Here is a 12,075-nt window from a genome sequence, read left to right as displayed (position 1 = left end):
GCTGGCATTAGAATTTTGTGCAAAAATGATGATTGTGAGAGTTTAAACCATTGAGATTCTCTGTCCTGAAAACTGAAAGTAAGGATGGGGCACCTGGGTGGCTCAGTGGTTGAGCGTCCACCTTTGGTTCAGGTCATGCTCCCAGGTCCTGGGATCAAGTCCCACCTTGGACTTCCTACAGGGAGCCTGCCTCTCTCTGTGTCCCTCATGAAGAAATAAATAAAATCTTTTAAAAAAAAGAAAATTGAATGTAAGCAGAGTCAACAGTGCATATTAGGGCCAAAGGACAAAGGCACACATCAGAAGTCAGGGGTGAGCACAAGCCATGAATAAACAGAAATCATGAATAAGCAGAAATAGCACACACTCCAAAATGATGAGCAAGGGATCCCTGGGTGGCGCAGCGGTTTGGCGCCTGCCTTTGGCCCAGGGCGCGATCCTGGAGACCCGGGATCGAATCCCACGTCGGGCTCCCGGTGCATGGAGCCTGCTTCTCCCTCTGCCTGTGTCTCTGCCTCTCTCTCTCTCTCTGTGACTATCATAAATTTAAAAAAAAAAAAAAAAAAAATGATGAGCAAGCAAAAATTCCAAATCAGTAGGAATTATGAGTAAGCAGAAGTCACAAAATAGAGGGAACAGAACAAGAGCAGTAGAAACACAGGCAAGAAAACTAGAAGAAACTAAGACCTACAGGATTATTAGAACTAGAACTGGAGGTACCTGGCTGGCTCAGGCAGTGGAGCATGTAACTCTTGATCTCAGGGCTCTAAGTTCAAGCCCCATGTTGAATGTAGAGCTTACTTTAAGAAATAATAATAAATTGGGCAGCCCTGGTGGTGCAGCAGTTTAGCGCCGCCTGCAGCCCAGGGCGTGATCCTGGAGACCTGGGATCGAGTCCCACGTCAGGCTCTCTGCATGGAGCCTGCTTCTCCCTCTGCCTGTGTCTCTGCCTCTCTCTCTCTGCATCTCTATGAATAAATAAAATCTTAAATAATAATAATAATAATAATAAATTAAAAATAAAAAGTTTATTTAAAAAAGAAACCAAACTGGAACTGCTAAGTATCCAGAAACACCTTCCAGGTCACAGACTGTGTCCAGGTCTCCATGAGGCCCAGGCTGGGTGGTGTGTGTCCCTACATGAATATCTGAGTCACCTCCCATTATTTAAGGTCAACTAAGATCAACTGAAGGAGGCATGGTATCTTTCATCTCTTCTGTGTTTTCTGTTATTCTTTCCTGGATTTCTTGGCTTGCTCATTTTCCCTTCGACCCCAAACAGCTGTCTCAGACTTGAGTTACATAACCTTTCAACTCAGCTCTCCCTAGATAAGACTATTCCTACAGAGCCTAGTTGCCTCTCTCTGTGTTCCAACTGCAAGCCCTTGGGAGAAGACTGTTCAGTTCAGCTCATCTTTTTGAACCAGGCCACAAATATTACCAGCCAGGGTTGACACTGCAGTTTCTTTGCTTTGCTTCAGGCCTTTAGAAACTGGAGTTTCAGATGAACACTGGGTGTTATACTATATGTTGGCAAACTGAATTTAAATTTTTTAAAAATGTAAATAAAAAATAAATGTCATTGGTCATTTGAAGAAAAAAAAGAAACTGGAGCTTCACTTTTATCTAGGATGCAGAGATGGGCAGAGGAAGGACACAGGGATTGGAGCACCTCTGGACATCTTAGCTCTGGAGCACTTCTGGTCCCACAGCAAATTCTCCATCACTCCACGTTTTCTTATACAGTGTGCTCAGATACTCACAGGTTTGGCTCTGCAGTGCCAGACCACTGGCATAGGGAGAAAAGTCTCCAAAGTAGACCCCAAGAAAAGCCAGCCTGGGTGGGTTTGGGATACAGTCCTGTAAAGTCAACCTTAAGAAAAGAAGGAAGAAAAAGTTGGAGGCTGAGGTTTAAGGAAAGACCAATTAGGCTTTAGGTCTTACCTTTCAATTCTGTGACTCCTGGGGAGGGGTGAGTCAGTGATATTCCAGAAAGTTCTGAAAGTTGCAAAAAAAGGGTGCTGCCAAACTTTAAAACAACTGGTAGGTGGTATACATAGTGCCTCTCCCTTTCCACAAATTTCCACCACTTCTATCAATGAAAGTCTGACTCGGTATGATCCCCCAGCTGTTTCTCCAGACTCTCTCCACATGGAAGAAAAGATTATCAGCAACATACTCTTTCATGAATTTTTCCACTCCACAGAAGCCCAGCCTCAGACCCACAAATCCTAGTTTTGTCCTCCAATACAAGCCAAGTAGGGTAGGCCTCCCTCTGCAACTTTTGATGCCTGGTGATCCCTTTTCTCCAACTGACCCACGGTCTTTAGCCAGCCCATTCTAAGAGCTCTCTATAAAATTTCCACTATGAGGCAGAGGGAGGCCCAGAAAAGGCAATTTATCCATTTCTTCATTCAGAAAGCATGTATTAAGTATGTATTATATGACAAAGCTGCTGCTAGATAGTGAGGTACTACATACAGTGATCAAGACAGACAGACAGAGATCCTTCTTTCAAGGAGCTCAGAGTCTAATGAAGGAGATAAATATTAAATAATTATAAGACTGATAAATCTATTCTGGTTCCGGCATTCAGTACTACATGTACCAAAGAGGTCCGAGGTTGGTGGGCAGGGAAGATGTAGGAGGTGAGGGCCATAGGATCTCTACCACGCAATCCCCAACAGTTCTAGCTTTCTATCATATGGATGCTTCACTGCATCCATATTCTACCCCCTTGATAGAAATTACAGCTCAGGGCACAGCTTTCAACATCCCTTGTTGGTCCTTCTTCTGGATACATTTCATGTATTTGCCATTTGTTTCTTACCAAAACCAACAGGTTACCATAGCTGGTTGAGAGCAGGAGCCATAGAAGAAAGGACACCCAATAGAAGCTTTGTCATGTCAAGACCCAACCAGTATCAAAACTGTGGCAGGAAAGGAAGAATAAATATAGACTAAATATTTCAATCTCAATGTGTATGTGTATGTGTGTGTGTATTTCCCTCTCGAATCTTCCACTGGCTAATAAATCCAGTCTGAAGCCAAACCCAACCAGCATTCAGGTGATCAAGTCAACAGAGATTAACTTACAAGGGCCAAAAAGAAAAGGCTGATTCAAAGAGCCAAATAGAAAACAATCAGCCAATCACACCTCTTTGTCAAGAACATTTCAAAAGAGAATAGCTTTGGGGATCCCTGGGTGGTTCAGTGGTTGAGCATCTGCCTTCAGCCCAGGGCGGCACCCTAGAGTCCTGGGATCAAGTCCCACATCAGGCTTCCTGCATGGAGCCTGCTTCTCCCTCTGCCTGTGTCTCTGCCTCTCTCTCTGTGTCTCTCATGAATAAATAAGATCTTAAAAAAAGAGAAAGAGAATAGCTTTTAAAATTTATTACAAAGATAATATGTTATTTTGGTAATAAGGTTTGTTTTTAAAGATAGGGCAAAGAGCCCCAATATACCACCTTATACATGGCAAATTAGCCTTCACTGGCACAGTTAGCCTTGAGTTGTTAAGAGGGCCATCCTGCCTGAATAGCCTACATGAGAACCTCAGAGCTCAACCCATTGTGAGGCACATGGGTGGTGTCTGAGGTTCTAGAATTCCCGGGAGCTGTAGCTTAGCATTAGGAGCTTCTGCTCACAGTTTTCCTTCATAGCTCTTGGGTGTCCTTCACCAGGGTCTCCTCTTTCCCAAAATCCAGATGAAGTTTCTCTTACTAATGAGTCTTTATCTGATTGGATATGCCAGAGGTGAGTCCCCTAACTTGGCCCTTGGGAAACTTCTTTAAGGTGTTATAGCCCTTGAAGGAGGACCAGGAGCACCTGGGTGGCTCAGTCAGTGAAGCATCTTCCTTTGGCTCAGGTCATGATGCCAGGGTCCAGGGATCCAGTCCTGCACGGGGCTTCTCGCTCTGCAGGAGCCTGCTTCTCCCTCTCTGTCTGCCTGCCACTTTCCCTGCTTGTGTGCACTCTCTGTCAAATAAATAAAATCTAAAATAAAGAAGAAAGACCAGAATATGTTCCCAAACCAATCTGACTCAAAATCAGGAATAGCTAAAAAATTCAACTCTGAGAGCTTCTGAGCCAGTTGATTCTTCCTAGTAATGGCTTTATCATTAGAGAGGCCTGCTGGCTTGGAGCAGTCTCATTCTTACTACTTTTTTCAGCCACTGATCATTTGTACCTGATGATCTGTGAGATGAAAAGACAGGTCTAACGGTTCTGTGAAAATCCAATGAAAGTTTGTCTCAATGAGCTGAGTGCAAGGGATCCTTATGTAGCTAATGTAGCAAGGAAAACTACAAGATGGGAATATGATGTACCCAGAAAGCCATCTCAGGACACAACAGGGCTATGGGCCAGAGACTTTATGAACCTCTCCTTCGTGGCCATGTTCTTTCTACCCATCCAGTTGTCTGTATTTCCTTTTTGAGGATCCTCATTCATAATGGGCTGTGCTCCCTTATTCCTCCTAGAGAAGAGAGAGGCCATGAGCTCTGAACTGTCAGTTAAATGACAAAGTGTTGCCATTGAATGTTGTTTGTCCGAGATTTCGGTTTTTTGCTTAGATTTTCAAAAGTTGGGACGCCTGGGTGGCTCAGCCATTGAGCGCCTGACTTCAGCCCAGGGTGTGACCCTGGAGTCCCAGATTGAGTCCCACATCAGGCTTCCTGCATGGAGCCTGCTTCTCCCTCTGCCTGTCTCTCCCTCAGAGTGTGTGTGTGTGTGTGTGTGTGTGTGTCTTCATGAATAAATAAAATCCTTTAAAAAAATAAAAAGAGATTTTCGAAAGTTAACTTAGAAATGTAGATATATAGCTACCAGATGGTAGTATATGCCAGCCACGTGGCAAAGCAGTAAGTCATCAACTATAAGAATGGCTAAGAAATGATTGTGCTTTTTCAAGCCTCCTTTCCACATCAGAAATCTTTATTAAAACTTCTGTTAACTATTAAAGAATCAGTCAAGCAGATAATACTCAGTAACAACTTTTAAAAATAAAACCTCCCAAAAGCTTTTCCAAACCTTGTTTTTCCTTTATCAACATATTCTAATCTTAGTCTTTAAGAAAGTCATTGATTATAGACTGTGAATCACCCAGAATATATGTTATCTATTGCAGGGCTCTTACAGAGATAAGGGTAATTTCGAGCCTTAGGTTACCTCCACCTCAAAATATCTTGTCATTCCTCTCAGCTTCTGGCTAGAATTAAGATTCGGTCCTTGTAGTCTACCCACCCTCCTCTGGGTTACTCAGTCTAACCAAAGAGTAATAATCAAATTGCTTGGTGCTACATTCAATAAAATGAAAGTCATACCTAAAGAATATTTGTCTGATAGTCATTGGTGAGGTGGATTAAAGGTAGAAAGGATTGGCTGGCCAGAAGAGAATGACCTGCTAAGAGTTTTTTAAGCCCCAGGGTAAAGTGGGGAGGAGAGAGAAATAAAATTGAGCACTTAAGCCATAAACTAGGTGCTTCACGATTTTTCATACTGAAAACTCATGGCAACAGCATAAAGTGGGTATAAATGTTATATCACAAGGAATCTGAATTCAGAAATAAATAAGCAAAGAATGTTTTTATCTTAATAATTGATTCCAACTTTGAGTCTCTAACCCACATGGATTGGTGATTGAGTGTAAGAATAAAAAGGTCTTAAATCCCATCTGATCATTTTTGTGGGTTCATTAGATATTTGTCACCTCTGGTTGAAAATTTTATCCTATCCGAAGTGTAAAATCTTCCACCTTCAATTACAGCTAGAATTACTTAGCTATTGAAACAACTTGCTTTCTCTTTCCCTTTTGTATCTTTATCGTTCTTGCTTTTCACCCACAAAAGACTGGAGGGAGGGCTGGTGGTAGACTTCTGATTATGTGATTGATGGCACATTGATTTCCTGAAGGAGGAAGGCACATCATTTTCCCTTCAGGTGCTTTTGGTACATGGGCTTCCCTGTGCATTTCTGAATAATGTGGATCTTAAAATTCTTCCTTTAAATACCAGAGGCAGTCTCAATGCGTTTCATTAACACCTCTGTCCTTCATGGTCTCTTGGGTAACTAGATGATATCCTCCAACATCTGCAAGATCTTCAGATACCTGACCAGGCCCAAAGGAAACCCAGGAATTCCACCGTAGCTTTATTGTATAAGAAAAACAGTCTTTGGGCAGCGGTTTAACGCCGCCTTCAGTCCAGGGCCTGATCCTGGAGACCCAGCATGGAGTTCCATGTCAAGCTCCCTGCATGGGGCCTGCTTCTCCCTCTGCCTGTGTCTCTGCCTCTCCGTGTGTGTGTGTGTGTGTGTGTGTGTGTGTGTGTGTGTGTGTCTCATGAATAAATAAATAAAATCTTTGAAAAAAAAAAAAGTCTTTACCCTGGATATTCGTTCTCTTATCTTCACCATCTTCTGTTCCTTCTCCATTCCAGGAGCATCAGGTCAGCCTGATGAGCCTCCTGGCTCTATGGATCATCAAGCTTCAGTTCAGCAACTTTCAGGTGAGTACTTTTCACTTGGAAACCCATCAGATGGTGAGGCTTTATATGAGACTGCTGCAGGTGAGAACACTTTAAGTGAGCACACTTCAGGTGAGCATACTTCCGTTGAGCACTTTTCAGCTGAACATTCTTCAACTGAGCATACTTCAGGTGAGCACACTTCAGGTGAACACACTTCAGGTGAACGTGCTACGGGTGAACACACCTCTAGTGAACATGCTACAAGTGAGCACACTTCTGGTGAACAGCCTTCTGGTGAACAGCCTTCCGGTGAAAAGTCTTCAGGTGAACAGCCTTCCGGTGAAAAGTCTTCAGGTGAACAGCCTTCCGGTGAACAGTCTTCTGGTGAAAAACCTTCAGCTGAACAAACTTCAGGTGAACAGGCTGTAGCTGAAAAGCCTTCAGGTGAACAGGCTGTAGCTGAAAAGCCTTCAGGTGAACAGGCTGTAGCTGAAAGGCCATCAGGTGAACAAGCTTCCAATGAGAAGGCTTACAGTGAACAGGCTTCAGCTGAACAAGCTTCAGCTGAACAGGCTTCAAGTGAACAGGCTTCAGGTGAAAAGCCACTGGGTGAACAGCCTTCAGGCATTCCACCTTCAAGCACATTTTCAGGTAAGGCACATTTTCAGGGGAAGCACATCTGGTTGGGTGCTAGTCCTTGATTTCAGGTGTGAAATATGCAACACATCAAGAAACCCAATTTTAAGGAGAGGGTTTGGAAGAAAGACCAGTTCACAAACAGTTCATAGCTCTCTCAAAGACACTATTTACACCTCTTTACAATAGTACCAGGAAGGCAGGAGACAGGTTTTGTGGGGCTCTGAAGGCTAAACAACTTTGAGGGCCCTTTAAAAAAATGAAATAACACAAATACAAAATTCCAGCAGTCCCTCCAACTTCACTCTATGTAAGTAATTACAAATACAAATGCCCACTGCTCCCTTGGAAGGAGCAACTAACCTTCATGAGGAGACTAACCTTCATGAACTTTGTGCTAACTCTGCCTTAACAATCTATGTTAGAGGGTGGCCCAGTGGTTTAGCACTGCCTTCAGCCCAAGGCGTGATCCTGGAGACCCAGGATCGAGTCCCATGTCAGGCTTCCTGCATGGAGCCTGTTTCTCCCTCTGCCTGTGTCTCTGTCTCTCTGTGTGTGTGTGTGTCTCATGAATAAATAAAATCTTAAAAAAAAAAAAAAAAAAACCTATGTTAGAATGCCTGTCTAGCCCTGGTGCTGGTGTCTCCATTTTGTTTGTTTAAATGTGGAAAATAAAGCATGAACACACTTTAGTCTCTGCTAGGTTCCTAAAGAAGTTCCAAGCACAACTGCAATTCTTTGGCTCTTACTAAAAAGGGCTGCTCAAGGAAGGAAAACCAGATCCAGAGTTTGACACCTCAAGATATTACCAGACATAAGCACTTCATATTTCCTCCCATTGCATATGTAGTGGTATTCCAATCTTCAGATGAAAGAAGTGAGACTAACATCACATAGCTGGAGAGTTACAATCCTTGGATCCAACTTAAGTTGCTCTGACACATCTGCTCTGACAAGGCCCACATCTTTCCTATTTCTTTGTTTCCCTAACTAGGGATTTGGCAATGGAGATAGTAAAAGAGACAAGATGGAAGCATCTCTTAAAGAATGCCTTTTGTGACAAATTGACATAGTCGACGGTTGACTTGAAAATGGAGAATGATCACTCTACACAGAATCTGCAACATCAGAGCATTCTAACATAGCTTGTCAACCAGTTAGCTCGTGCTCTAAATATTTGTGCCTTGTGGGTGAGAGTATGATGGGGGGAGTCCAAATGGGAGCCAGTCATATGATTAAAGTTCTTCTTTGCTCCTATGGAGTTAGACATGGCAAAAGGACATCTAATTATAAATGTCCAGGAAGTCAGGGGGAATATGAATTGGAGTTAACATCAGCATTATAGAGAGAAATTTGGGGTTCTTCAGCAATGACAATGATAGATGAAGCAGAAAGAATGAAGGAATTTCCTCTGGTCCAGAAGATAGACTATGCTTTATCAGACATAGGGCCCTCAAATGCCCAAGAACCAAACAATGAAGCGTGTTATATCCAGGCCCTTCATTCCTCTCCTTGTGACTCATAGCTCTGTGCCTAGTCCATCAGGAAATTTCAACAAGCTTATCTTAAATTTGCAGGCCCAATATTAAATTGTCACACATGCTCATATATGAATGATCAAGGAAAATGTCTTCGTGGAGAGGGAGTCTGCTCCACTCAGAATTCCCAGCAGTGCATGTTAAAGAAGATCTTTGAAGGTATGTGGGGACTTCATGATACAATCTTTGCCAGAGAAACACACATCAACTAACTTGAGTACTCTGGAGAGCAGCTGGGATGGCAGGAGCCTGAGGAGGGGTCAAGCTGCGATTCCCCAGAAACTTGGGAGATTCAGGAGAAACTTATCCTCTCAAGAATTAAGAGCAGAATTCCAGCTACTGATTGGGAGGTAGAGGCCTTCCCAGGAGCACTCTGATGTCTTAAAAGGAGACAGGGAGACTAGCCGTCTCTTCCTCTTAAAGAAATGTATGAGCTGTACCTTGAGATGTTGAGACATTGACCATAAGCTCAAGACTGTCTGTCTTGTTCACAGCTATATTTTCCTAGCACTTAGCACAATGTTTAGTACATGGTAGGCATTTAGTAAATGCTGAATAAATGAATAAGCCATTGTCAATCAGTCAGTGTTCACAGGTTGCTGGACCTGTCTTATTATATTCCCATACCTCTCTACCCTTATACCAAAATAAAAGATCTTGGTTACTGCCATTCTATGAAACATACTACCTGACTTGTGGTTTGTCTAGCCCTCAACAGAGGGTGTGGGCAACAGATATGAGGAAGGGCCCAGAAGACAGATGGAAGGAGAGGGGAGAGGGCAGCCCTGGTGGCTCAGCGGTTTAGCACCACCTTCAGCCCAGGGCGTGATCCTGGAGACCGGGGATCAAGTCCCACGTCGGGCTCCCTGCATGGAGCCTGCTTCCCCTCTGCCTGTGTCTCCACCTCTCTCTCTCTCTCTCTCTCATGAATAAATTAAAAAAAAAAAAAAAAAAAAAAGGAGAGGGGAGGAAGAATATACAAGCTGGAGGTCTTGGTTGTGCTTGCAGAACACTGGGGGCCATGGGTGAAGGCGAAGGACAAGGAGGAAGCCTTCTGCTCACTACAGTCTGTCTCTGCTTCTTTCAGGTGGAAAACTCCAATTCATGGTTCAGGGATGTGAAAACATGTGCCCATCTATGAATCTCTTCTCCCATGGAACCAGGATGCAAATTATATGTTGTCGGAACCAATCTTTCTGCAACAAGATCTAGAAGCCTGTGCCCTTGCTTCCTACCCTGACTCAGGCAGCAAAAATCCTCCATCACCCAATATGGCCCAATTTATGTTTTGTTTCTTCCCCAGTCAACAACTAATTACATCTGCCTCTGAGTGTTAAACAGAATGTGCAAATACTTCACTTTTCTTCTCCTATCCATGCTGTTTCCCATTTTTCTCTGTCATCTGTCTTCCCTTACCCCATCTCTCAACATTCTTTTCTTTCTCAATAAATTCCGCATGGTCAAGAATACAGACTGGAAAACGGACTTCTTTTCCTATCAGCCAGTTGCAGGATCAGTCAGATCTTGCTTCCTCTCCTCACACTAAAGTGGATGCATTTTAAATCACTCCACATTCCTCAAAGTGGAGGAGTCCCCCAGGGCAGAGACCACAAAGAGAAATGCAGGTAGCTTAAACAATACTGTGGGACCTTCTCTGACCCCCCTCCTTTTCCATCACAATAGAAACCCTACCCCTTTCTACCATCCAATGATGTGGTCCAAAACTCATTCCTTCTTTGGCTCTTGAGAATTTCAGTCCTTAAGAGTTTATTCTTAACATAACTATAACAATAAAATGACTTTTTAAAAAAATTTGTTATTAAATATGTAGTAGGTCATACTGCTTAAATCCTTTTCTCACACAATGTTACTGGATCATCTCAGCATTGGAGCAGGTGGAAATACTGTAAAGTCCCTCTCTCTCCTTGTATTAGTGTTATATTCTTCAATGTGTTTTCATACAAATGGTCTCATCGTCTCAGAAAAAGGCCCAGTAAGGGAGACAAGAAGGATAGCATCATCCTTAGTTTACAAATACATAGGATTTATTTATTCATACTCCATGTTGTTCCAAACTTGCCTTGGTTACAGAGCTACATTGAGCCAAGGCCAGATTTCAAAACCAAATCTGTAATTCAATTTGTTTCCAGCACATGATAAGTATCAGGCAGAACAGTTCTTTCAAGACCAAAGTCAATCCTCTCTTCCTATACAAGCCCATCTCCTTTCAGCCACTGCTCTCTCAAAGCTCTGTTTAAAACCTCCTGAGTAGTCTTAACAGTAGTCTTAACAGTGTCTTGTGCAGGGATCCCTGGGTGGTGCAGCGGTTTGGCGCCTGCCTTTGGCCCAGGGCGCGATCCTGGAGACCCGGGATCGAGTCCCACGTCGGGCTCCCGGTGCATGGAGCCTGCTTCTCCCTCTGCCTCTCTCTCTCTCTCTCTCTCTCTCTCTATGTGGCTATCATAAATAATTAAAAAAAAAACAGTGTCTTGTGCAGAGCGAAAGCCTTTAATTTTGATAAAACCCAATTCACTATTTTTTTCTTTTATGGACAGGGTTTTAGATTTCATGCTTAAGAACTCTTGGAATACAGGGCACCTGGGTGGCTCAGTGGTTGAGCATCTGCCTTTGGCTCAGGTCGTGATCCCGGGGTCCTGGGATAGAGTCCCCACATTGGGCTCCCTGCAGGGAGCCTGCCTTTCCCTCTGCCTCTGTGTGTCTCTCATGAATAAATAAAATCTTAAAACAAAACAAAGCTCTTAGACTACTACAGCAAGAAACAGACTTAACTGTTTGTGAAACTAAAATATTATATACACACACATACATACATCATGGACCCTCTCCCAAAAACATATTGGTAACAGACTCTTCATTGGCAAGAACTGTTGGCTGGAAGACAAACTCATTTTCACTTTTTTTTTTTTTTTAACAATCACTGGAGGCATGTTTCTCAGTATATAATTTTATTTTCCATTGTCTAAAACTCAGTGATGTTTACATTGATATTTTTTTATATGGGAATATCCAAATTGACAACATATTAAACATTGTTGTACTTTAACAGAGAAATATAAGCTGTGACGAATTTAATATTTTCATCTATGGATTTAAGTATGTACTATGTGAGACAAGATTCCATCAAAATCCTAGAGGAGAACACAGGCAACACCCTTTTTTAACTTGGCCACAGCAACTTCTTGCAAGATACATCCATGAAGGCAAGAGAAACAAAAGCAAAAATGAATTATTGGGACTTCATCAAGATAAGAAGCTTCTGCACAGCAAAAGAAACAGTCAACAAAACTAAAAGACAACCTACAGAATGGGAGAAGATATTTGCAAATGACACATCAGATAAAGGGCTAGTATCCAAGATCTGTAAAGAACTTCTTAAACTGGGGATCCCTGGGTGGCGCAGCGGTTTGGCGCCT

At 42.8% G+C, this 12,075-nt stretch overlaps 1 protein-coding gene across 1 annotated transcript; it reads left to right on the top strand.

Annotated features, from left to right (window-relative positions):
- The first annotated feature begins 3,598 nt into the window (after positions 1-3,598).
- On the top strand, positions 3,599-10,108 carry ACRV1 (acrosomal vesicle protein 1). Its single transcript, XM_072822591.1, has 4 exons — positions 3,599-3,756; positions 6,438-7,118; positions 8,681-8,800; positions 9,729-10,108. The coding sequence occupies exons 1-4, from the start codon at positions 3,708-3,710 to the stop codon at positions 9,851-9,853; spliced, it is 975 nt and encodes a 324-aa protein (XP_072678692.1). The 5' UTR covers positions 3,599-3,707; the 3' UTR covers positions 9,854-10,108.
- The last annotated feature ends 1,967 nt before the right edge of the window (positions 10,109-12,075 follow it).

The sequence above is a fragment of the Canis lupus genome, chromosome 3, assembly GCF_048164855.1.
Source record: "Canis lupus baileyi chromosome 3, mCanLup2.hap1, whole genome shotgun sequence".
Classification (NCBI taxonomy): domain Eukaryota; kingdom Metazoa; phylum Chordata; class Mammalia; order Carnivora; family Canidae; genus Canis; species Canis lupus.
The sequence above is the reverse complement of the archived record's forward strand: the minus strand, read 5'-3'. Positions and strand labels throughout refer to the sequence as shown.

Bases quoted from the DNA above. Each gene is read 5' to 3' on its own strand.
- ACRV1 (XM_072822591.1), top strand. From the start codon at position 3,708: ATGAAGTTTCTCTTACTAATGAGTCTTTATCTGATTGGATATGCCAGA. The intron at 7,119-8,680 runs GTAAGGCACATT...TTAAATTTGCAG, and splicing joins ACCTTCAAGCACATTTTCAG to GCCCAATATTAAATTGTCAC. The intron at 8,801-9,728 runs GTATGTGGGGAC...TGCTTCTTTCAG, and splicing joins GTTAAAGAAGATCTTTGAAG to GTGGAAAACTCCAATTCATG.